This window comes from Botryllus schlosseri, chromosome 3 (genome assembly GCF_051294905.1).
Source record: "Botryllus schlosseri isolate E-star chromosome 3, Bs_hap1, whole genome shotgun sequence".
NCBI lineage: Eukaryota > Metazoa > Chordata > Ascidiacea > Stolidobranchia > Styelidae > Botryllus > Botryllus schlosseri.
In genome coordinates, this window is record NC_137238.1 from 6,460,198 (window position 1) to 6,484,630 (window position 24,433).

At 41.7% G+C, this 24,433-nt stretch overlaps 2 protein-coding genes and 1 long non-coding RNA gene across 4 annotated transcripts; 2 read left to right on the forward strand and 1 right to left on the reverse strand.

Moving 5' to 3' along the window:
* The first annotated feature begins 12,078 nt into the window (after positions 1-12,078).
* LOC145435678 (uncharacterized) lies at positions 12,079-13,420 on the forward strand. The gene is made up of 2 exons (XM_080312977.1): positions 12,079-12,210; positions 12,283-13,420. The coding sequence occupies exons 1-2, from the start codon at positions 12,186-12,188 to the stop codon at positions 13,296-13,298; spliced, it is 1,041 nt and encodes a 346-aa protein (XP_080169103.1). The 5' UTR covers positions 12,079-12,185; the 3' UTR covers positions 13,299-13,420.
* A 385-nt stretch (positions 13,421-13,805) lies between these two features.
* Positions 13,806-17,428, forward strand: LOC145435679 (uncharacterized). 2 transcript variants are annotated; one of them, XM_080312979.1, is made up of 7 exons: positions 13,806-14,148; positions 14,221-14,345; positions 14,560-14,701; positions 14,919-15,027; positions 15,245-15,369; positions 15,429-15,525; positions 15,594-17,428. In XM_080312979.1, the coding sequence occupies exons 1-7, from the start codon at positions 13,967-13,969 to the stop codon at positions 16,065-16,067; spliced, it is 1,254 nt and encodes a 417-aa protein (XP_080169105.1). In that variant the 5' UTR covers positions 13,806-13,966; the 3' UTR covers positions 16,068-17,428. The 2 variants fall into 2 exon arrangements, with proteins under 2 accessions (XP_080169105.1, XP_080169104.1); XM_080312978.1 differs by having other exon boundaries at positions 13,806-14,345.
* An 831-nt stretch (positions 17,429-18,259) lies between these two features.
* LOC145435680 (uncharacterized) lies at positions 18,260-19,201 on the reverse strand. Its single transcript, XR_013913946.1, has 3 exons — positions 18,594-19,201; positions 18,383-18,533; positions 18,260-18,321 (listed from the first exon to the last, which is right to left on the reverse strand). It is a non-coding gene; the product is annotated as an uncharacterized LOC145435680 (long non-coding RNA).
* Between the last annotated feature and the right edge of the window lie 5,232 nt (positions 19,202-24,433).

Genomic DNA, 24,433 nt, shown 5'->3' on the forward strand with positions numbered 1-24,433 from the left:
GAGAGGTCTCGAGCACGCCTCACCCCCAAATATTGATCGTGCATTTATATATGATGAAATCGACAAGAACAACAAGTTGCTTGCTACCTTACATCGTATATGTCGGTCACTACAGAAGGAAATTCGTGGATTTTTATCATTCTTTGATTTGATTCGGTTCACCCGGTACCTGGCAACTATAGATACCATAAAGGAAAAAGAGAACTTGGCTAAGAATGAACGGAACTTGAGCCGTCATATTATCCAACGCTTTGGTAACACTGCTAGTCCTGACGGGAAAAATATTGTTAACTTATCGGACTACAAGCTCACGTCCACTGAAGAGTTTGTACTGTCTCATGGTCTCAACTTTTGTTTACCACCTACTACCATAAAAAGTGAAGAGGTATTCGCAGAATTTGAAGTGGTAATGGCTCAACTATATCATCGCAAAGCGAACTCCGCTGATAATTTGCCTGCCCTCAAAGCAAGATTGAGTGATTTGGCACATGCCTAGTATGGATATCCTATTGATTCGGCAAATTTTTTAATGACGAAGGAATGCTTTCGTGCAATAAAAGCATTGCGACAAAATCCGGACATTCTCACATTAGCAAACCGGATAAGGGCTCTGGGGTTGTAATCCTGAACAAACGGACAACCGAGCGAGATAGTGTAATGGTTGTGCGTCCGGCTTCTCGATCGGTAGGTCATGGGTTCGATCCCCGGCCGGGTCAGACCAAAGACTCGAAAACTGGTATCCGCGGCTATCCTGCTAGGCGCTCAGCAATCACGGATAGCCTGGAGGAGAAACAAACCGGGGGTGCAGACTAGATGACCTTACTATAAAGGCCGTATCGCATCTCCGTCGTCAAAGCATCTCGATGGTGCAGGCGAAAAGAATACCATATCTCTCTCTCTCTCTCTCATACTCAAAATGGAAGCAATCTTGGGTGACGAATCAAAATTCAAGACACTTGGCCCCGCTGCTGAATTCGATAACATCGCGAAGATCGAAAGACGGATACAGCGCCGACTATTCAGCCTGGAGAAAAACGGCTCCATAACACCTGAGGTCTACGCCTCCATCAGACCGGTCGGGGCACAGAGGCCGCGTATTTACGGACTGCCAAAAACTCATAAAACCAACGTGCCCGTTCGACCAATTCTTTCTATGATTGGATCGGCGCAGCACAAGCTCGCGAATTGGTTATCGGTATTTTGGAACTAGTGCGTTCCATGTGTGATTCGCATTGCGTCGCTGATTCGTTTTCATTCGCGCACGAGATGAAAACCACCGACCTTCCAAACTCGAATATGTATCTCGGTTCATATGATATCGTTAGCCTCTTCACGAACGTGCCGCTGAAGGAGACCATTGATATCTGTGCGGACGCGCTAGATAGTGGTGGTGATTTAGCACCACCTTCCTTCTCGCGTAAAGTGTTAGTTGAACTTCTTGATACGGCTACTTGCTCTGTTGAGTTTAGTTTTAACGATACCATCTACATGCAAACCGACGGTGTAGCTATGGGTAGCCGTCTTGGCCCGATTTTAGCAAATATATTTATGAGATTCCATGAAAACAGACTTTTCGCGGCAGATGAAACCAAGCCTCCATTCATGTACCGTCGCTATGTCGACGACACCTTCGTTATCTGTCAAAATAAGACGTTACCATGCTTAGACGTTCTAGTGGAAAACGGGGTATTAGCTTCGTCACTTCGATTTACCGGAAGCCAACGTTTACAGGGCATTATATACGCTGGAATTATTTTAGCCCGAATCGCCGTAAACTAAATTTGATTGGCACGTCGGTGCACAGAGCCTTGAATACGCGGAGCTAGAATATATCCATAAAATTGTAATCGATAACGGGTACCCCGTACACATCAAGAGTTTTGTTGACAGAAAACTCAGGAATTTCAATCCCAACAAATCACAAAACATTGTCTCCTAACAAATCACAAAACACGGTCTAAGGAAAATGTATTACCGTGGCTCGGCCCCATCTCTTCCCGGTTTGAAAAGCAATTGATTTCTGCTGTAAATCGCTGTTACGATAACGTAAAAACTAATGTTGTGTTTACAACCAAACAATTGCTTCCTGCAATGCGCAAAGATGTTCTTCCTGCTTCTCAACAAAGCAATATAGTTTACGAATTCAAGTGCCACTGTGATTGTCGGTACGTAGGAAGAACAACTCAGCGCTTGTCGGAACGTATCAAACAACATTTACCGCGCGTTCTTAGACTACGTGCATTAAATTCCCAGGGACAGGCCGCTGAAACTGAAACTGACCTAAGGTTGTTGGAACACAATCAGGCCGTGGCAATGAACTCTGCCATTGGCAGGCATTTAGCTGAGCATGCTACTTGCGCCAATTACTATAGTGACGACAGATTCTAAATTTTGGGTAGAGGCCGCACACTTTTCCACTAGTCCGCGCTGGAATCGACATTCATTAAGATCAATCAACCACGCTTATGCCAGCAGAAGGAACGGTTGCTTCAGCTAAAAATTGGCCACTAGCTGCGCTCGCGGTTTGTCTGCACTTTCTATGACATCACAATTGGCTGTATGCAATGTATTTATATGTAAGTTTTGAAATTCTCTTTATGCCGACAATTACCCCTGAAGAGTGTTGGCTCGAAAAGCGGGCTGTACACTATAGTCACGACATCGATGGTTCGAGTCTCGGCTCTGCCATGTTTCTATGTGACGGAGGTTTATCTGAGCTCCTCATCGCGGATCCCGCTGTAATACAGCGCATTGAAAAGCCCAGACGAAGAGAGAGCCGAACTCTCGAAAGATGTCAGCTAAAGATCGCGTTCAAGGAGCAAAAGCACAAAGACATCTGACATTTATGAAATTCATGTACTGGGCGCAAATGACTACAATTGCGATAAGCGCCAATGATGTAATAAAACAAACAAACAATATTGCTATTCGATTATATAGTTACCGACTACTGGAAAATAATAAATATGTATTTGTATATTTGAAACAACCTAAACATTGGTTTGATGATAACGTACACGCGTCAGAAACATAGACGAGAATGACCGTTCTCGTCAATTTAAGGCCGTATCAGACGAGGCGATGCCGGCGACGTCGGCCGATAATTTCTCTACTATCATGTGAGAGATCGTTGCACTTGATTAGTTTCAGAAGGCGTTGACCCGTTGCATTTAAACCTGCTCGCGGATGATTGACATGACATCTGCGAATCGGTTTTTTGTTGTTGTACAGGTCAGGTACACTGTACTTGTACATGTACATTGTACAATGTACTACCGTATTATGATCAGTGATGGTCGGATAGTGATTTCTGAGAATCCGAATCCATCCGACAGCTCAAAGCTCTGAGGAGCAATCCTTCCGAATACGAACAGTCTCATCCAAATACCCATGCAACTCTGAAAAATCTTGTCCATATTCCAGAAAATCCGAACAGAATAAATATTCCGAAGAATCCCAATTGTGCAGCGGAGCTACATACATTTAGGGCCTAGAGTTGGCTGGTTTATATTTGCTTGGACCTTTGACAGAACAACTTTAGAGTGCTACCAGTCCTATAACAAGGGGTACACTGTCCGTTTTGGTTGTCGAGCTGACGATTTTTTCTTTCGACTTGAAGTTAAAAGTCACGTCTGGTCAACATTATCCAGAAATAAAGTAACAACTAGCCGAAAATATTCGAAATTAATTCTGCAATATGGTTATGATGCCTGTACAATGTGTTCATGTTGCAATGTCTTGTCGAATGAAACCTTCTCGGAACCATGGTAGTATGGTATTTGTAAGGGTAGGTCAAAACAGTTGAAAGTAGCACGAGTTTTGACTGCAATGATAGCTGCAGAAGAATGTGCGCGTGCTGGTGCTACTTGAAGGTGGTGGGTGTATCCGATTTTGCAACGCCGGCCTATACTGGACAAGTGAAGCAGCTCAATAATTTAGTACTACATCGCAGTAATTCGTTTCGCAATGCCTCGCCAGAAGGTCCGTCCGCTAAACGGCTTGAGCAAAAGTGACGCTATTCAAGTCTCGACACCGGTTTATATATGGATACGCATGAGCGCATCTCTCACTTCTCTCATCGCCGGCGATGTCGCCGAGTTAATTGACACTGTCAATTAAAATCGCCGGCGATTCCAGCGATGGCAGCGATGATAAAACAAACACTAACGCCCCGCCGACATCGCCTCGTCTGATATAGGCTTAAGGGATGCAACTCGGTTGCCCCGATTCTTACAACTGGATGTGAATATGAGTCTGTGAGCAGCGATATGTTGATAGATTTGCTGATTGTGCTGACAGCATCATGACCATATTGATTTTAAATACGTTACGGATAGCGTAATGGTGAAGCGTCCGGCTTCTTGATCGGTTGTGGCTTCTATAACCGGACGGGTCAGACCAAGGACCTTATTAATGGGGATTTCGGAATCTCAATTTTGACATTTTTCGACCTTAAAGGTCAACTATATCGACCAAAACAACTTTATCTCATTTTGTAGAGTTTTTTATGCTGATTCCAATAATATACATCCTAACTTCTAAAATTACGTATTTTCTGAGATATCGCAGTGCAAACTGCCGACCTCTGAGAAACGGCTGTAAAATCAGCAACCGTGTCGATGACGTACTACCATGAGGATTTTGCCGATACATGGAACACTGAATGGGATGTCCAAGTCAATCGTTGGTTGTTGTCTTCGCCTAAATTACCTGGTGCTGCGTTGTTTTGATTCGTCATGCCCGACTGGACTATTCGATCTTCATTTTATGGTACTTTAGGTTCTTATAATTTGCGATGGCTTGTGTAGAGGAAGTACAGAAGCCAACGTGCAAGGCAAGCAGTTCTGTTTCCATCTCATGTATTGATCCCATGGAAACGCCACCTCGGTAAGGACGAGGGCGGCTAGCTGCCCCGCACTTCAATGAAAACAGATGCAAAGAGCAGAAGAAAAGCAAGTCCATAAAGACCCTTTTGCAGTCCAATATAAGGAAGGCTGCTGTGCTCACCGATGTACAGTGTTTTTCAATAAGCTGCTGTAGTCGGAGTAGGAGCACTTTGCCATCACACTTTCTCTACCGCAAAGGATGCTGTACAATGGTGAAGAACTGGAGGCACATCTGTCATTCAATCATTGACCAGTTGACCATGAGGTGTGGCCAGAACCCCCCCCCCCCCCTTGCTGCTGTACGTGCAAGATTGCAACGAGATCAAGCCATACATCACGATGATGCCGTGTCACGGTAGGTAATTATTATTTCAACTTCAGTTTTCCCAACAAATTCAGAGTTTTGTAACTTCAAACAACCACCCCTGATCTAGGCTTACATAAAAAACTCTTGTCCTGCTGCTGGCTTTCACATATATATTGAACCGGTGTTACAATAAAAATAAAGTAAATGGAGTGTTAGTAAGTGTATATGATTGAATTTCTGCTGTAAATTATTATTTCAGAAACATTGACAATCCTGGCCGAGGGCATCATGCTGGGGCATAACATCAAAAAAAGAAAATTCGCCGAAGAATCCTAGGAATATCATTTATTCAGAGATTTATTGAGATAATTTCCTTCTATGATATTATAATTTTTGCGATTCTGTATTTATTAGAACCTAATAAAAGCTTTCGACTTTTCTGTATGTATTAGAATCCAGGAAAAGCTTTTGAGTAAAGCCATTTTATTACATACAAAGATAAAGTGGAAGTAGCAGTCTGTGAGAACTGATCAGCGACGTCGAAATACTACGGATCCAGTGCATGCGGCGGAGCTGAATTCCTTTGAGTGAATCTAGTCAGGTCTAGCGGCTCTGAAAAGTCCACATGTATTAGTTATATGTATCGGTCTTCAAGCTTAGATCGCCAGCATACCGCACAATCTTACATGCATGCGTTACACTAATACGCGCAAGTCCAATCATTTGACCAAACGGTACGGTACTTTCGTCGTCCAGTAATGCCTGATTGTATATACCATTCAATGGCTTACCTATATACGTGAATTCCCCAATAGTGTCGGAATAAGATTTACTAGACACCGTGTAGCTATCAGTTGAGTCCACAGCTTCAGAGGTTGACATTATCCCACTTCAATACAAACACCACAGCCACAGCATCAGAAATCCTCATGGTGATACGTCATCGACATGCTTCATTGATTTTACTACCGTTTTCGTCTGTGGTGGCATTTTTCGACTTTCGCTGCTCGATATCTCAGAAAATACGTAATTTCAGAAGGTATGGTGTATATTTTTGGAATCAGCACGTAAAACTCTACTGAATGAGCCAAAGTTGTTTCGGTCGATATAGTTGACCTTTAAGAATTTTAATTTTGACCTAACGTAAGAAAATTAGGTGTTTTCTGGCATATTGTTAGAATCGTACTTCTTATCTTAATTTTTGGGTGGAACTGTTCGTCCTTACGAAGTAGTCTGGCCTGAAAAAACTTTTTTTGACCCAAAAACTGACAAATATTTACATGAAATTACCTTATTTTCGAAATCTAGCTTCATGAAGAATTCCAGAAGTTACATTACGCATTATGGTAGAGATATTTGTATTACAATGAAAAATACTCTCCTACATTCTGAAATAAAAAGTGTGTGTCCTTACTAAGTAGCTTGCCAAGAATGGAGAAAGAACGTTCAACAGCAGCAGTTGTTGGCTGACAACAGTGAAGTTATGCGTACACTGCTTGGCACAGGCCGTGTTGCTTCATTGTGGCAATGGTGTCCACCAGGGTTTCCAACTGCTGTTGGTCCAAAAGTGCCAATTGCTCTCCAAAATGTGCCAAATGGCCCTTCAAGGAGCCAACTACTTCGGTTTTAACCAATATGCATATAAATTACCCCTTGAGAACTAAAATGATACGTTGTCAATAGCCTGTGCACTTTCACATGCGTGCCTGGAGTAAATACCATTGAACAAAAACGTCAATGAAAGAAAATCACGAAAAATTTGGATAAGTAACGAAACGTACATGTTATCGTTAACCATCGCGGATCGTGCGCAAACACAGAAAAAGACAGGAAAGTGAGATCAGTAACGCTGACCACTGAAACATATTGCCAAATTTCATTGCCAAACATCTTCCTGCAAGACTTCAAGCAAGCACAGTTCATCATCCTCGTCATGATACATATCGGCGGTAAACTTTCCTAGTCAATTAGGCGTCGCTATTTTTACTTGTAATTGAGTGGGTTTCTTGACCACTTTTGCCTATAAAGCAATTATAAATATAAAACAGCTGACTATAATTACAGCTATCGCATCAACAGCAACACAGTGAAGCTGAAGGAACAATATATATGAGAAATATCTAGCTTACGTGATATAGTAGGCTTTCTACGTTTGTGAACCATGAAGTTCAGTCGGCTGTTTCAGTTCACGTAGGCTACCAAACGAACGATTCTAATCCGAAGTCGAATTCATCGCTGTGGGAACAGCTACATTTCATCCAGGACTAAATGTAGTTCCTGTGGTGCAAACTTGCTCGTCAGCTGTCCACATTTTTGTAATCCAATCCAGGACCACATGGGTTGCCAGTGAACTCGGCACATGGCGACATCGGCGCTTGTATGGTGACGTAACAATGCCGTCTGTCGGTGTTGGTCTGCTACGGGGGCTGGCAACTTCTCTAGTCGGCGGGCCGGATATACGTAAATTAAGTACTTGGCGGGGCTGATTGCTGAATTCATACCTTGTTCGCCCATTTATTCACATATACAAGGCATATATCGTATTTAACGAATGTATTTTAACGACAGCAATATCACTTAAAAGCCATTTCTCGTCCATAGTGTCGAAGACAATGTGGATTTGAGAATACCATTGTCACACAGACGTCGCCATCAGTGGTGCCACTCCTAGTGTTTTAACACTAGATCTAGTGTTTTTTCGGTCGTCCTAGTGTTCTAGTGTTTTTATTCGCAAAATTTTGCTAATCTAGTGTTTTTCTGCAAGTATGCGAACAATGAATATTCTAACGTTAGACTACTAAATTATACGCTAAATTTATCGCTAATAAGGCGATCTGGTGTCTCTGGCTATGTTTCTTTCCAACAATTCTGTGTGGTGGTGCAGTAACAAGCCATTATTACGTAACAGGGTGAGCTGTGAATCCGTACTTATGAGCGAAAGTATCTGAAAAAATGAAGAGTATTTGAAGTATGAGTAAGAGTATCAAGAGCGATTTCGCTCTGATGCTCTGCCGTTTCTTTCTGAACTCAGTCTGCAGATTCGGTCCAGTTTTTCATTTGCCAAGACAGGCTGACAGTTTTATTGAACAAAATTGCAATTAAAATATAATACATGCTGCAGCGATACGATCCTTCGGGATTCCCGCGGATCATCCAGTCAGCTGCATTGTTCAATTCGAGTCTCGTGTCATAAATACATTGAAAAAAAATGAACGCAGGCCGAAGAATAGTAAAATCAATCATTCCTCTAGCTGTGCAGTTTCCCTCCGTGATATTATTTGATGAACTTGACGATTTGTCGGAAGAATGGGCTGCTTTGGCAAGATCGCAAAATCAGCTGCAGGTTATCAGTCAATGTCCTCCTAACGAATTTTAGCAAAAATTGAAATATGTGCACCATGGATTCGGTGAATCAAAATTCCCTTTACTGGGGAAGCTCATGACGAATCTCTTGGCATTGCCACATTCCACTGCATTCGTTTAATTGAAGTATGCTACACATGGAAATCTCCCCATTGTTTGTTTGCAGATGTACGGTAGTGAGCAACGTGCCACGCAAAAGATACTTATGTTTGATAAACGGTGTACAATCAAAAGATAATTTTTATGATGCCGACAATATTTGATTTTTATGCGCTATTGAATTCGTTTCATTAATTTTTGTTGCAGTATATGCATCGAATTCATGTGTAGAACACTTCTTATCTATGGATTTGTACCTTGGACGTCATGGATACTTTGCAACGGGAAATTTTTGCTGTAATTTACTAATCTAGTGTTTTTTTCGCCAATCTAGTGTTTTTTTACGACATAATCTTGTGTTTTTCCGGGAACCTAGAGTGGCAACACTGGTCGCCATGTCTGCTTCGGTATGATCTATCATCACACGGAGCAATCCTTAATTAAGATTTCAAGGCTTCGATAAGCCCGATACCCAAAATTTACCAAGATATCAATTCATTAGGGTTGAGTAGGTGTCGAGATAGCGTCGTTGTTCAACTGTGTGGCCAAGTTAAATCTCGATATTGGGTTCATGCGGCCCGCGGCCTCTACGAAATTTGAAAAGTGGCCCACGACCCGTTTTGAGTTGGCGACACTTGGCATAAGCGGTGTCTTACAAAATCCTAGAAGAGTGCCGCCCTACACGCCGGCGGTTACGGAATCAAAAATAAGAAATACAAGCCTGGTGTAAATGAAAATTGGATTCGACAAACACCATGATTACCACAAACGACATTAGGGTTGGGTACATCGTAAATGCCGATAACGCAAGTCTTCTCGCTGAACTTACGCGTAAGCTCTACTCTCGCACGCTGCGCATACACGTATATAATAACATACAGCCACTAAAATTTGACGTAGTAAGCAAGTAGTGGGGAATCTCGGCAGACTTGGGGCCGCGGGCCACAGTACAATGTAAGACGGAAAACTGTCCGCGGGCCGGGCCGTATGTTGCCAGCCCCTGGTCTACTCGGTACATGTATTGCTAATTTGACGAATAGAGGGAAAGATTGATGTATGCGATGGACACGGACATATACGTTGAGATTGAAGTGGGGCCGCTACCTATAGCCGATCTTTACAACCAGGTAAGTCGAATAGTGCTAATTAATTCGATATGAGTGATCAGATTTTAACTAATTTTGTTTGCAGGAATATGATGATCTCATTGAGCCATCGTTATCCGATGTGTCCGCTGCTCAGGTCAGCTCCGAAATGTCTTGCTCGGACGAGTCAAGCTATAAATTATTGGAGGATGTATCGCAAAGATGATGTGATTAGTTTATTAGCTATTGATAAGCCCAACTGTTAGGTTTATTAGAGATTTTATAAGTTCAATACAACACAACAATACTGATTTTGTATTAGCTGATTATTTATAGGAAGGTGTGATTTTGTCTGGCGAAACGAGAGAGAAGCTCATGACGCAACAATGCTGTCTGGCGAAACGAGAGTGTAGCTCAAGAGAAAGAGGTCCAAACAGCATTGTTGCGTCCCAATGCCAACCTCCATAACAATGAGAAATTCGAGGCTGATTGTGGGGGTTCCAGAGCCGCAAGCGGAATAAAATTTATATTTTTGTCATAAGTGCAGAGTCAGCTTTTGATTGATACCCGTTTTACCAAATTTTATGCTCGGCAAACCGGTCAAAAATTACTGTCAAATTGCCTGTAGCCAAATGAAAATTGTGACGTGATACAATTTTACTGAGGCGTGAGATTTGCTTGTGTCGACGCCATATAGGACACTATGGTTTCAATAGGCCATTTGCAGTACTTCGATCACGTGACTAGATACGCATAGCAACCACAAATTGGTTGGCAAGTTACTTTCTCGCGCACCTGCTTCAGTGCCAAATAGTAAATATCGCATAGTGTACGGTTGATTTCTGGTTGTAAACGTTTCGGAAATCTGTTGTAGAAGTCCTCAGAGATTCACCTATGCTAGATGTCAATCCTGTACAAAGCATTCAGACATTTCATCGGCCAAAGAAAGTATATATGTGGAAGACCTTCTAATATAGTCGATGTAAAGAGATTCACAATTAGTTTTCAAACAGCTTTATTTTCGCGTCCTCACGGCAGCTAGTTCAGATAAGAAGCATGTATTGTGGTGGGTCCACCAAGTGTCCATTTCACCTAGTCGGAGCTAGACACTTGGCGGCCCTAGAAATAACAGTACCATCACAATAGCAATTATAACAATAACAATCATCACATACACCCCTAATGGGTGGGCTGTCGAACTGCTCCCCCCAAAAGTAGAGGGAATTACATATTAAATGAAAAAATTCACTCTCACGTGTAACCAAAAACTAACAACAATTATCAAAATAAACAATCATGACTCATAATCCAACATATACCTAGGACGCCTGACAAAACGTTTCGATCTTGTAGCATATACAGTTTCAGGCGCGTCCTGATCATTCACAATATCAAAAATATCATCACCATGATCAGAAACATCAGCTATTACTGGTTCAAAAACGCAAACATCACTACTTTCCCCATCGTCACGATCATAAGGCATCAGGTAATCAACATGAGACTTGCGAATATTTTGAGTTCCAACGTTCTGTATACGGTAAACACACTCTGAAATTTGCTCAACAATTACATAGGGTCCTGAACATCCAGAGGACAATTTTCTCTTTTTAGGAGGATAGAAATACCAACAATAGTCACCCACGGCAAAAGCCAGCGGTCTCACCGCACTATCAAAATCACGTTTCTGCCTCACTGCAGACTTGGATAGATGTTCCCGAGCAAAAGTGAAAGCATCTGAACAAGCATCATGAAACCAATTGACATAATCCACATAGCATTTAGCACTGTCGTTACTGGGGGGCCGACCATACATGATATCAGTAGTGATATTTCACGACCAGAAACAGGCGATTTGGGGTATAACCAGTCGAATGATGAACTGTTGAGCGATAAGCCATCAAAATATAGGGCAAATGGTCAGCCCAATCAGACCGAGAATCATCAACAAAACTAGTGAGCAATTGCTGCAGCGTTCTGTTTATACGCTCACAGAGTCCATCCGAACGGGGATGATAGGGGGTGGTACGAGTCTTCCTAATATCAAAGAGCAAACACATGTGCTGAAAAAGTTCCCCTTCGAATTGTCCCCCTTGGTCAGTATGAATTATTCGTGGGCACCCATATTTTGTGAAAAATTGGGACACCAGAATTTCTGCAGTATTTTGAGCAGATTTAACACGCATCGGATACACTTCAACCCATTTCGAAAAGTAATCAGTAAGCACCAACATGTGCAAATACCCCACGTCAGTCTCAGGCAATGGGCCAACAAAATCAAGCGACACTCTATCTAAAGGTTCAGCACAAAGCATCTTGCACAAAGCAGCTTGTGTGTTTAGTGATTCAACAGTAGTGGGACTAAAGCACTTCGCAAAGAAAGGACATCCAGAATTTCTGCAAACTGCAAAATATGTTGAATTCATCCAAACCATTTGGAATATCATGTCTGTTAAAAGCCCAAGTAAAGGTAAAACTTTCATTACATAGGTTTATTGCTGCAATTTGACTTTTATCTGATGCGACAAAATATTCATTTCAGCCGTGCGGAAAAGAAATTCATTTTTCACGCCACTGCAAATTGGTGAGGATCATCCCGGTGTTACCTATTTGAGAAGAGCCATCGACATTTTCAAGAATTGGCAAAAGTCGGGCTGTGCTGGTCTCAGCAATGAAACATTCATGGCCTGTATTCAGACAATGGGGGCTGTGCTATCGTTGACGGAGCATCTGCAAGTAACTCAGAATGTGGAATATTTATTATCCGGGAAAATAATGTCCGACCCAATCGAAGCCCGATTTGGGATGTATCGGCAGAGCAATGGCGGTAATTTCTTCATGTCTGTGAAGCAATTGCTGATGGCGGAAAAAAAAATTCGGTGTCTAAGCCTGCTGCAGCGGGATGGACTGTCCAGAGCAATTATCAGTTGTGAACCGGGCGAGGAAGATGCATCAGCAAACCACGAAGATTTCCAGTGGCTTGCTGACTTCATGAAAACTGTCGTCACAAATGATGTGGACGATACTGATGCATCTGTTGTAGTCTTTGTTAGTGGATATATTGGTCGCTCAATTTTCCGCCGTAGGCGTTGTGACGACTGCAGAGGCGTGCTCATATCCGGTATTAATAATGTTCCAGATATTAATGGCTGCATTCCTGAGAGATATAAAACGATTTTTGACATGGCAGATCGTGGAGGACTTGCTGAACCAACTGAAATTTGCTTTGCCATTACATTATTGGCTGTGCAGTATTTCTCAGCTGTTTCAGCAGATGAAGACACGTTAAAAAAGTTGATGTGCTGTATGAATCAGCGCAACGTTTTTTTGAATGCAATGCGTTATGTTGTGTCTTCTACATCTCGTTTTCGTCACCTCATGCTTGTCAAATGTAAATCTAGCCATTTGAACTTCAACCTTATTGTGCAAAGTGCTTTCAATTGTTTTGCAAAAAATCACCTCAAGCGTTTGAATGCCAGACCGATGCTTGAAGAGGCACCGAAGAAAAACTTTCGCAAGATCCGCAAACTGACTTCGAAGACTACTGCAAAATGCTAAATTGTGTCATATTGACGTCGCCACGACAACTGACTGTGACGTCACCGTGACAACTGACATCCCTATTGTTATTTATTGTGTTATTTCCTAATAAATATGTACAAAAGACACGTCCTTGATGTTTTGCGAAGTCTTTTGCAGCTGCTTGGTTGCATCTACATAGGCCTACTTCAGGGCACCTTGAAAAGAGGTGTCCAATCCCGGAGTTTCAAGATATCCCTGGCAACAATTCAAGAAATATTTCACGCGGTAGTTTCGGAGGTTCAAGCGTGCCATCATAAAGCTCGTCTGCGCAGATTTCGAAAGTTTCCGACAATGGTACGTTAGTAAAAAGACTTTTCACATCAAATGAACTAAGATATACATTGGACGGATTTAATTTGGCGCGTTTTAATTCGTCTACAAACGTGAACGAGCGCGAACGCAGTGGTGCGTATACAAGGATCGAACTGGCTCAATGACGGTGTTAAGCCATTTGGCTAAATTATGTTGTGCCGATCCACACATAAAACCTATTCACATGAGTCTCGACTTCCACTCGACAAAATCAAATGAAGCGAAGCCGATGACGTACTAGCACGCTTGAGTAGTAAAAGTCGCAGGATGTGTCGGGCGATTTTCAACTTCGGTTTTCACATGACGCGCATGACCACAGTGGAGCTTGTGATATGATGGAGCCTCTTGATATAATTTTGTTGAGTTCTGTATATGTGATGCTGGCGTGGTTTCGGCGAAGGCAGTTGATGCGACGCTTTAGATTACGCAAATTGAGATCTTCGAGCTTACGGCGCTTGCTTTCAATGAGGACGAGCCACCTGCCACGACAGCGATGCTGTTGGAAAAAAAGAAGGTACAGGATGCTATATGATGTTGGTGTGGATTTTTCGCAAAATTTATATCCTCTTTTGCAAATAATATACAGAGTGCAAAGTTATTGGTACGATGTTGTCCCACATTATTCTGAGTATGACTGGATTGAGAACTTTCGCATGAAAAAGGAGACGTTTTATGAGATAACGGAATTGGTACGGAATGAAATGAGCCCAGGTGAGCACAATTTTGTTGGAAATACGGGCGTAAATTTGTTGATGAGTTTATAGCAGAAAAATTTAAGCACACCGATATTCACATAATGTTTATATTGTTCCCCATGACAGTGATTATATATCATGCCCTCACATAAGTGCCGAGTTAATATGGAAAACACTTCTCCTGGTGTTGTGTCAAATGAGCAAGCGTTAAAATCTTTTTTCTCGCACAGATAGTGCATCTGTTCGTCCACCAATACCTCTGGAAATGCGTGTGGCCATCGCAATCTACAAACTAGGCTCCTGCGCCGAGTACCGATCCGTTGCAAACCTGTTTGGAGTAGGGATTTCTACTGTGCAGAAGTTTGTGAAAATGTTAGTGAGTTTTATGCCAACAATCTTCTGTAGGCTCTCCAAATGTAGCTGATTGTGATGTAGGATTACAGCCTATCATCTAGGTCGAGCATTGTGCAAGTTCCTCCATCACTGTATATAGATTTGATATGTTGAGGTGCCTATGTTAGGTTGTCAAAGACTTATGAGTAGGCCTACCACATTGCTAGAAAATTATGATTTGCAATATCAATTTTAGGTTCTGCACTACCATATGCCTCAAATTACCGGACTTCATACACCCGCCATCCGATGAGGAGGCCAAGGAAATAGCGCGAAGAATTGAAGTCAAATATGGTTTTCCTCAGGTACCTACATATTGTGCGTTTCAAATATCCCACGAAAAATATTCTATATTCTCACCATTATAACTGTGTATTAAGAATGGTGTGAACCCCTGAAATGTCTGGTTCATGTGAACGCGAACATTTTCAAAAGGTTCAATGTCAATGCGAACGTGAACCTACGATGTCTTATTGATAATTCCATCCCCACATTTTTGGGAAAACATTTTCCATTTTCTAGGTTTTCGGATGCATTGATGGAAGCCATATAGAAGTGACTGCTCCAGTAAATGGCAAGCGTGATTATCAAAATAGAAAAGGAGGAGAGTCTATTGTGTTACAAGCAGTAGTTGATGATAATTACTGGTATATTCATTGAAAATTCGACCGTTCAGAGATTTCAGATTGACATGTAATTGTTACAGTTTCTGGGATATTAACGTCACCATGCCTGGAAGTTGTCATGACGCTTTCATTTTCACAAACTCTCGACTTTACGAAAGCATGAATGTGTTACCTAGGGTACGTATCAATTTATCATGCTTTGTTGTCATCTTGATCTGTTTCATATGACGTGTTGATTTTGACAGGCTCCAGTGCAAATAAACAATGTGGAGGTTCCATTGCTGATTCTTGGAGATCCTGCTTATCCGCTATTACCATGGCTTCAGAAACCTTACACCGGGAGAAATTTGGCCCCTGCTGAAGAGTCTTTCAATGCCTATCTGAGCAGTGTCCGCATAGTAGTTGAAAATGCCTTCGGGAAGTTGAAAGAACGCTGGCGCATGATTGGGAAGAAACTGGATGCAAGAATAGACCTGGCACCTCAAATCATCGCTACATGCTGTGTTCTGCACAATATTTGCGAACGATCCCATACCCCTATTAGTGGGTGGTCTAGTGCCAATTACATTTCATCTCAAATGATGCCGAATCTGGTCCAGGCTCATGATTTGCCGTCACCCTCGCCGCAGCCACCTATTGCATCGGAAGTCCGGCGGGCGCTTACTGAACACATTGCCACAAATCTCCCGCTTAGAAGAAGCTTACGGCCGCATGTGTGATCTGGCCTTTGAAGCTTCGGTGAATTTCCTCTTCTTGAGGATTGATTCGGTGAACATAATTTCAGTAGCGGGTTGTGTGGTTCCGTTCACACCGCATTGTCGCCCATGTGATATATTCTATCACAGTAAATATGGCCCATCATAACGTTTGAAACTATACGATTTCGCATCTATTATTCATCTCATCGTCTAGCACAGCCTTTAGCGTTTCCTATTCTGGAGAAGTGGACTCTTACTATGTTGAGGGTTAGATCTGTTTTATCGGATCACCGTTGAAACTTTCTGGTTAAAAGAACGCTTTTTAGAAGTAGTATTTGCATTTCTCTTCAAATTCCCGGCGGTATCATACTTTGAGTTGTTCAGTCAGCGTTAGGATGCAGGACTTGGCACTTCGGAAATGTCAATTGCCTCGTGACCGAATTTACGAGTTCCAAGTCATCTAGTAACAATTAAATGACCCTATCTGATGGTTGTACGGATTGTTCACACTACTATTATGTCACTTGTGAGGGCAACCAGTCATTCACTGAGCATTGCAATTTGTTTCAATTTGTCGAGGCTTTGTATTTGATCGGCTATTTTGCTGATACTAAATTAATACCAGCATGTAGCTATATACGTACTTCCAGTTCTACTTGCGTGTGAGCGATACGTCTGTTGCATATATATATATATATTGACGATCTGATATACTGATTCGTCATCAGCCAAGTTGGCAAAATGTAATGACTTCTCCGTCATCACTCATACTTCTAAAATTCAATTTGACCTGAATCGTGACTTGAGTCGAAATGTGCAATAATTCGTGACTCGGAGGTAGTGACTTGATCCCAACACTGGTTAAAGTATAAAAGCAAGTGTAGTAATGTCTCTATTTTCCTTCACTGTATGGCTTATTTACGTTTTATAATCCGCCATATTTTAATAACGTATACGATCCGCTACAACTTCTCCGTATTGCTCTTCGACTAAGCTATGGGCTGGGGTGCCATGCCATCATACATTTGAAAATGGAGTGTTCAAGTAAACGAAGGATTAGCATCGCATTTCCATATCAATAATTTGCATCCCATGATGCGGACGAATGCGTATTCTGTACGGTTTCTTAATTCCTGTGAACCATACATAAGGTGTATATAGTAAGTAGATTTACATGAATGTGGGAGAGAATATTGGTAGTGAGAGAATTTAAAAATCAGCCAATTGATTTATTATGATTTGATTTCTGTAGTCAGTGAACTCTCACAGCTCTGCTTTGACACACACTTCGAAAAAGTAACTCGCTTATCATTGATAATTATTTCAAATTGCTGAAGTCCTATTCTGTTAACAACATCTCCCAGATCGACTCAAGTTTTGAGTTGACATGTTATTGCCAATATGATAATAAATTTATTTTTGCATTGAATCTGCCAATCGAGTTATGGAAGACATAAATTGTTCCATAAGGTCTCTGTCTGCCCGGCTTTCCTGCTGTATAGCGTTTATCTCTTCTCGCCTCAGCTTCCGCTCTTCTTCGATAAGGCTCAGTAGTCTCTCTTCAAAACTTCCAGATCCTACAAGTAGTAACGCAATGCTTTTTTCGCCTCTGCTCTATAAACCAGGAAATCAAACATACGTTTTCTCTTATGTTTCGAAGCTCTTTGTCTGGATCTTCCTCTGTTGCCAACGGTTGTGGAAGACCCTGGGATCAAAACAGTGATTGCTGCAACCTTCTTAACTGAATTACATGAAAGTGGGACACTTTCCTATAGCCTATCCCCGAGAGGATAGAACTACGACTGACGAACTTTTCCTCAGTCCTCCTTGATACTTGACACACTATGACACTACTGATCTTATAATTTACCTTCTAATTTATTCTTAATCAAGTCATACTTCTGATCTTAATAACTCCTACACAGATGCTGATAAAATAACATGATCGACTAGAAATGAAACTGACACCTACCTTCATGGTCACTTGCGGTGATGCTGTCGTCAGGGTCTCCGCTTTGGCCAGCAGCAGCTGCTGAGCAGATTGAACAGAGATTATCACATGATATAACAAACCATATTTTTGAGAACAGCTTAGGCCCTATAAGCACTCACACTTTGCAACGTAACAAAAATCGTGCTACGCAGTACTGTGGGTGTCAACACATTCTGGATTGATACTAAACACTATACCTGTGCTTTCAGAGACCATAAGACTGGCCTCGTCCACTTCCACAGTCAGCCTTGGGAACGACTGGAGACCTTCAGTAACTAGTGCCTGTAATGGGTTACGCATGAGCCACCTCGCAAATATCTAATTTATTAAAAAATCAAAATACCGCAGTTCTCGGCCTAGTTCGAAGCAGCTCATCTAGTTGTGAAAAGGGTGGCCAATGTCGCCCTTCTGCCCCCATTCCTGATGTCATTAGCTGTTTCTTCACTTTGTAATACTGCTTCTTCAGGTACTTCCACTGGTTTTTGACCTCTTCCCTGTATTCGAGATAAAACTGTTTATCTGCCTGACAAACTCAGTAGAGATATGTACTTAACCATGTAAATACATGTCCTGCCTCAGCTAGACTTGTGGCCAAATCTTCGAAAATCGGCCGATTTCTTTGCCGACGGGCATCTAGTTGGGCCAAGACACCACGCTCGTTAATCAACCCTAGCAAGGCTTGGATAGCCGCACTGTTCCATGTTTTCTAGAAACATGCGGATATGTTAGAGAACTGTGTAAATACATCAGAAGTACCTTACTTTTTTGGGGGTATGAATTTTCCCAGATTCCGACATTCCACAACGTACTGTAACGTGTAACGTGCACAATAACTGTAATAAAGTATTAATTCTATATGCAAGTAGCCACTGAACTGCAATAAGTAAACATACATCGCGTCAAATTCTTTGAAATTCGCCTATCAATTGATACATGATCTAGCAGCTAACATTTCCCGGTAAGCGAGATTACCAATATCACCCGACAAATCACGAATCTCCTGCTCCAGAGTCGAGCGACAACCGCCCGATAAACACGCCCGACAAAACCTCAGGTCATGACGTATTCTCTCGAATCGGTCACAGTTAACTGATCAACTGGAACTCGCTCGACGCGCTCAAATGTGTCGGGATATCAAATTGATGCATGTGAAAAGGCTTATAGACAATATGGGGCGAAGAGGTACGTTATCTTTATGTGTTTTCGGTAAACCGTACATACGCGGCCGTTGTGATCCCGTTGGGCGTAGAGACTCGTACAGAATTGAAGGAAGTACTCCATCCTTCTTTAGTTTGAGAAGGCGACGCTGCAGCTTCATTTCTAACTTGCGCGTGTTATCGTTCATGTCGGCAGGACCCAGGTTGGTGAACTTTGACGAATCTTGAAGAATGGATTCCATTTTCATGTTGTAATCTGCCCGGTTTAAAATCACAACTCCAGAACCTTTGTCAGGTCTTGTGATGCAAATTTTTTCGTTTGAACGTAAGGATTTGATGGCTTTAAAACAATCCTTGTTCATCAGAAAATCACCGGCGTCCACTGGGGTGCCACAATACGCATGTGCAAGATCACTGAGCTTAGCTTTCATCGCAGAAAAATATTCCGGAGATAATGGTCTATGGTGTTGTAGTTGACCAATTAATGCCTCGAAATCGGCGAATATTTCTTCTCTCCTAACGTTGTTGGGAGGCAAACAAAAATCCAATCCATGAGACAATACAAATTCTTCGATATCACTGAGTTTATAACTCGAGAGATTTGCTATGATTTTCTTCCCCGTACTTGGCGAATTTCCAAACCGATTTTGAAATAAAACTTTGAGGTTACGGTCATACTTCCTCTGGTTCTCCTTTTCCTTGCGAGTGTCAATGATACTCAGGTAACGGCAAAAACGCATCAAGTCAAAAAATGACAGGAAATCTCTGACTTCTTGTTGAAGTGATCGACATTTCTTCCACCAGTGTGGTATAGAAGATTTCTTTTCCAACCTTGGGCCTACTTACAGGATCACAACCTAATTCCCCATTGCTGTCGGCATCAACCTTAGGTGAGTTCACCACAGAAGCCAACATACCTTTTATGTCACCCATGCCACTGGAACTTTTCTTCAAATCCGCTGTTCATCAGCTGCAACTTTTCTTCAAATCCCCGAACTTGCGAGTGGAGAGCAGCTACATCCCCATTGACCGAATTCATCAATTCCGCAGCCTGACGCTTCGCATCGCTTCGTATGCCATATTCCGCGGAATACCTTCCATAATTTTGTCCAATCTCGCCAAGCTTTCTTTGACTTTTCCATCCACACCGGTACTGGTATCAGCAGAGTCATCATCCGAATCCAAAATCGTGTCAAGCACTTGGGATCTGTTGCGTGCCTCAAGATAACTCTCCTTTGACGAGGTAATAGTATCGACTTTGTTTTTTGGCGTGCTCGCCATTGTGGAAGACCTCCTAATATAGTCGATGTAAAGAGATTCACAATTAGTTTTCAGACAGCTTTATTTCCGCGTCCTCAAGGCAGCCAGTTCAGATAAGAAGCATGCATTGTCGTGGGTCCACCAAGTGTCCATTTCACCTAGTCGAAGCTAGACACCTGGCGGCCCGAGAAATAACAGTACCATCACAATAGCAATTATAACAATAACAATCATCACATACACCCCTAATGGGTGGGCTGTCACATATAAAGGCAACAGAGCTTTTTCACAATCTCAAACGGCCCTTATAATCACTCTGAAACATTTCGTTTTTGATCCGTCTTTTAATCGGAAAAAGTAAAGTATAATTCATAGCGGCAACAGAAATAGCAACGCAATTTGAACTCCTATGATTGAGGGTCAAGCTCAATGCCCTAAGCTAAAATTTCAAAAATGCGAGACTTATATCCATCCACCTCCGTCTGTTACAACTGCACCATTGGAAACCAGCAGCAATTATCGGGATCATGTACGGTCTACATCTCTGAATTACTTTGCCACTACCTCTAAAGATCCGGCTATAAGATATGTATATGGCAAAGCAGATCTTCGACAAGCAGCTATGGACCATGATTACTTGGAATTGCCATTCACCGAATACTGGCTTGTTCGTTCCTTGAAAGTAAGTGAAAGTGTATATATGAAAGTGTATAAAGTGTATAAAGTGTATATATGAAAGTGTATATATAACTGAGAAAGCGTGTAAAAGCCACCACAGTCTGATTTAATTGCAAAGTGTCTGAACATACGTATGGCAGTAAAAATTTCAGACGAGACAAATCAATTATATGAATGACCATCGAAATTGATCACTCAGGAGGAAGCCCAAGAAAAGACATTACTGCAGAGTGAATGCAAAAACCAGGGTTGTAACCAAGTCAACAGGGTTCCGAGTCACAAGTCAATCTCACTTTTACATTTTTGACTCGAGTCAAGTCGAGCCATTTTCAATTCCCACCGAGTCAAGTCCGAGTCATGGTATTATGACTCGAGTCCGAGTCCAAGTCATTGTGTTGACTGCTCAGTTTCCAGTTGAAGTCTTCCTAAACCCACTTTTTTAACTCCGTTTGGTGATATTGAATGGTTCGCATTTAAAATATATCAATTTTCCTCACTTTTAGCAGTTTCTGGTCGCATTTTCAAGCACCAGTACCAACAAACGAAATTCCAAAAGTGCGTTGGCTTCGAAATTACAATGAAATGTCGGTCTTGGCCGTCTGAATCTCGAGTCAATGACTTGCTTCGAGTCAAGCGCAATGACTCGAGTCGAGTCATTTCCGTATTTTGAGAAAATGACTCGAGTCGAGTTGAGTCATCCGAAAATTACAACCTTGGCAAAAACTGGCACCGAGACAGAGAGTGGAGAATTACTACATCACGATTTCGGGAGGTTATTAAGGCAACTAGCAGGATAAATATCGAATTACTGTGTGAGGATATTTTGGCCTCCAGAAGTTTCTGCTCACCTGGTATTTTACATGGTCGAGCATACGAACCTGTAGCAGTTGAAGCTTTCACAACTGTAACGGGCATAGAGGCAGCACCGTGTGGACTATTTATTAATTCCAAGTTTCCATATCTTGGCGCAACTCCCGATGCAAAAATTTCACCAGATGGCCTTGTTGAAGTGAAATGCCCATACAATGGGCGGAATAGCCATATCATAGCAGCTTCAATCAAGTTATTCCCATTTCTTGCCATCAAAAATCAGAATCGTGAGCTGAAAAGAAACCACAATTATTATTACCAAATACAAGGCCAACTCGGATTGTCAGACAGAAACTATTTCTATTTCGTTGTTGACACTTTTAATATTTTATTTATAGAAAAAGGAAAAATTACATTTGATAAACATTTCTTTGAGAATAATATTTTACCGCCATTAGCTTACTTTTATGAAAATCATGGAGGCCCTTCCTTTCAGCTAAGTTAGGATTGGTTTTATATTCTATCAATGTTCAGTTTATTAAAACCATTCTTGTATTTACCTGTTGTCTCTGAATTGACGGAGCGAGGCAGCATTGAAGGCTTAAGATTTCTTTTTAGCAGTCTGAAGTGCAGTCTTGACACAAGTCGCGTCACTTCATGCTCCGAGTTATGAGAGTAATTTCTATTTACCTGAAAAACCAAATAACAGAAAATCACTAGAGCTAATAATCTTAGAAACAACTGATGTATGAGAGTATATGCTAGGCTTTTTCATGTACAAGCGAGAATACGATATATACAATCTGCGAATATGGTCTAAGCAGCCCAGATGTAATTCCATGTTTAAAATTCCGATAAGTGTTTGCGAGTCCAATCACTCTTTCAACATGAATCCGTTAAGTCGAAATTCTCCTATCACAACTTCCTTCCCCTGTTTCGAGTTGACTTTTGCCACGTAATGGGGCCGGGGTGTTTATACCAACATTGTATGGTGGAAACAGATCCTGCACCATAACACCACTGTCATCCATTATACTGTCACCTGCCTGAAACATGGTGGAAACTGCTTCACGTGGTGCTATCCCTATCATAACCTTCACAGTAATCAGGTTTTTATAATTTAAAAATGTCTGACTTTGTAAATTAATATCTGTTGCCTTGCCGGTAGGAATTTCAGTAGCATCGACAATCACCCTTGTGGTCGGAAAAACTTTCCCAAAGTCCCTTGGCGTAGTCTCGTCAACAATCTTGCGGCTTGGCCATATTAGCCACTGTCTCATTATAGAGTATGACTGGAGTGACGACTCGATTGTTCTCCCATTGTTAGCCGGCAGAATGGTCACGGTCAGATGGCTGCACCCAAAATAGGATCGCTCAGTGCTAGTTTCAATGGCGTTCAAGGCGATTCGTCGTGTATTTCTTGAAGTTGCGTCGGATTTAGTTAGACAGTTCAACATTTAGGTAGCGGTGGCGAGTCGTTATGACTAGTGAACAATACCGTGTAGCCTATGTTACATTTCTCACGAGATGGATGTGATATTGTTGCTTTGATCCTTTATAGAGTTTGCTACGTATATGAATAAAATGACAGAAGGTATAGAATATCTGGTTCGTGTGCATTGGCTATTGTGAGATGAATTCATGGAAAGGAAGACTGAAGAATGCTACAAAGTGAACAAGAGGAAAGATCTTGACCTATATCGATATGCAATTCACAATATCGTTGATTGAAAATATGTCCTATATCAACTGCAGAAACTCGAGTATGAATATAACAAATAATTTGTTGCAACTGTCTTGTAGTCTTATATAATGCCTGTCCGATAACCGCAGAAACTTGAGTATGACTAGAACAAGAGCCTAGTGTAATGTTAGTGTTCTGCTTGAGCTCGACTCACAGTAGCCAGAGCTTATACTTCTTGGAAGTGTGCAGAATCGCACTTGAAGGGAACTCGTTGTCATTGCCAAGAATACAGGAAGACGTCCGCCGGTCGACATTAGTAGTAAGCCAATGCACCACGTCAAGGTTTCGGCCAACTCATTGGTTTCCTTTTTTTAGGTAGGGAACCTCAATGTGGATAGGCAGCATTTGCCACAGAGCGAAAAAATTACCATGCTAACACTACCAGAAACTACATTAGCTTCATTTGCTGCATCTTTTCTTGGTCATGGGTTCCTGGCATACTTTCGTCTAAAGATTTTGATCATCATAGGCATAGTTGTATTGGCACCTTTCCCTCCATTTATAGCCTTACGCTGGCATAAGGCATTTACTGAGTAACTGACTTGGCTAATATCTGGATTCCTGCTGTATCTCATCAAAGACCGCTATTAAAAAGGCAATCGTTAATTCAGGTTAACATTCGTAAATAATATTAATGAATGTCAACTGAAGTTACCAAAGATCCAAATGCTGCTTCCATAACACCATTCAAAAGCCGAATTGCTAGCTTGACCAATGATCAATGACCATTTTCTTGGACCATATT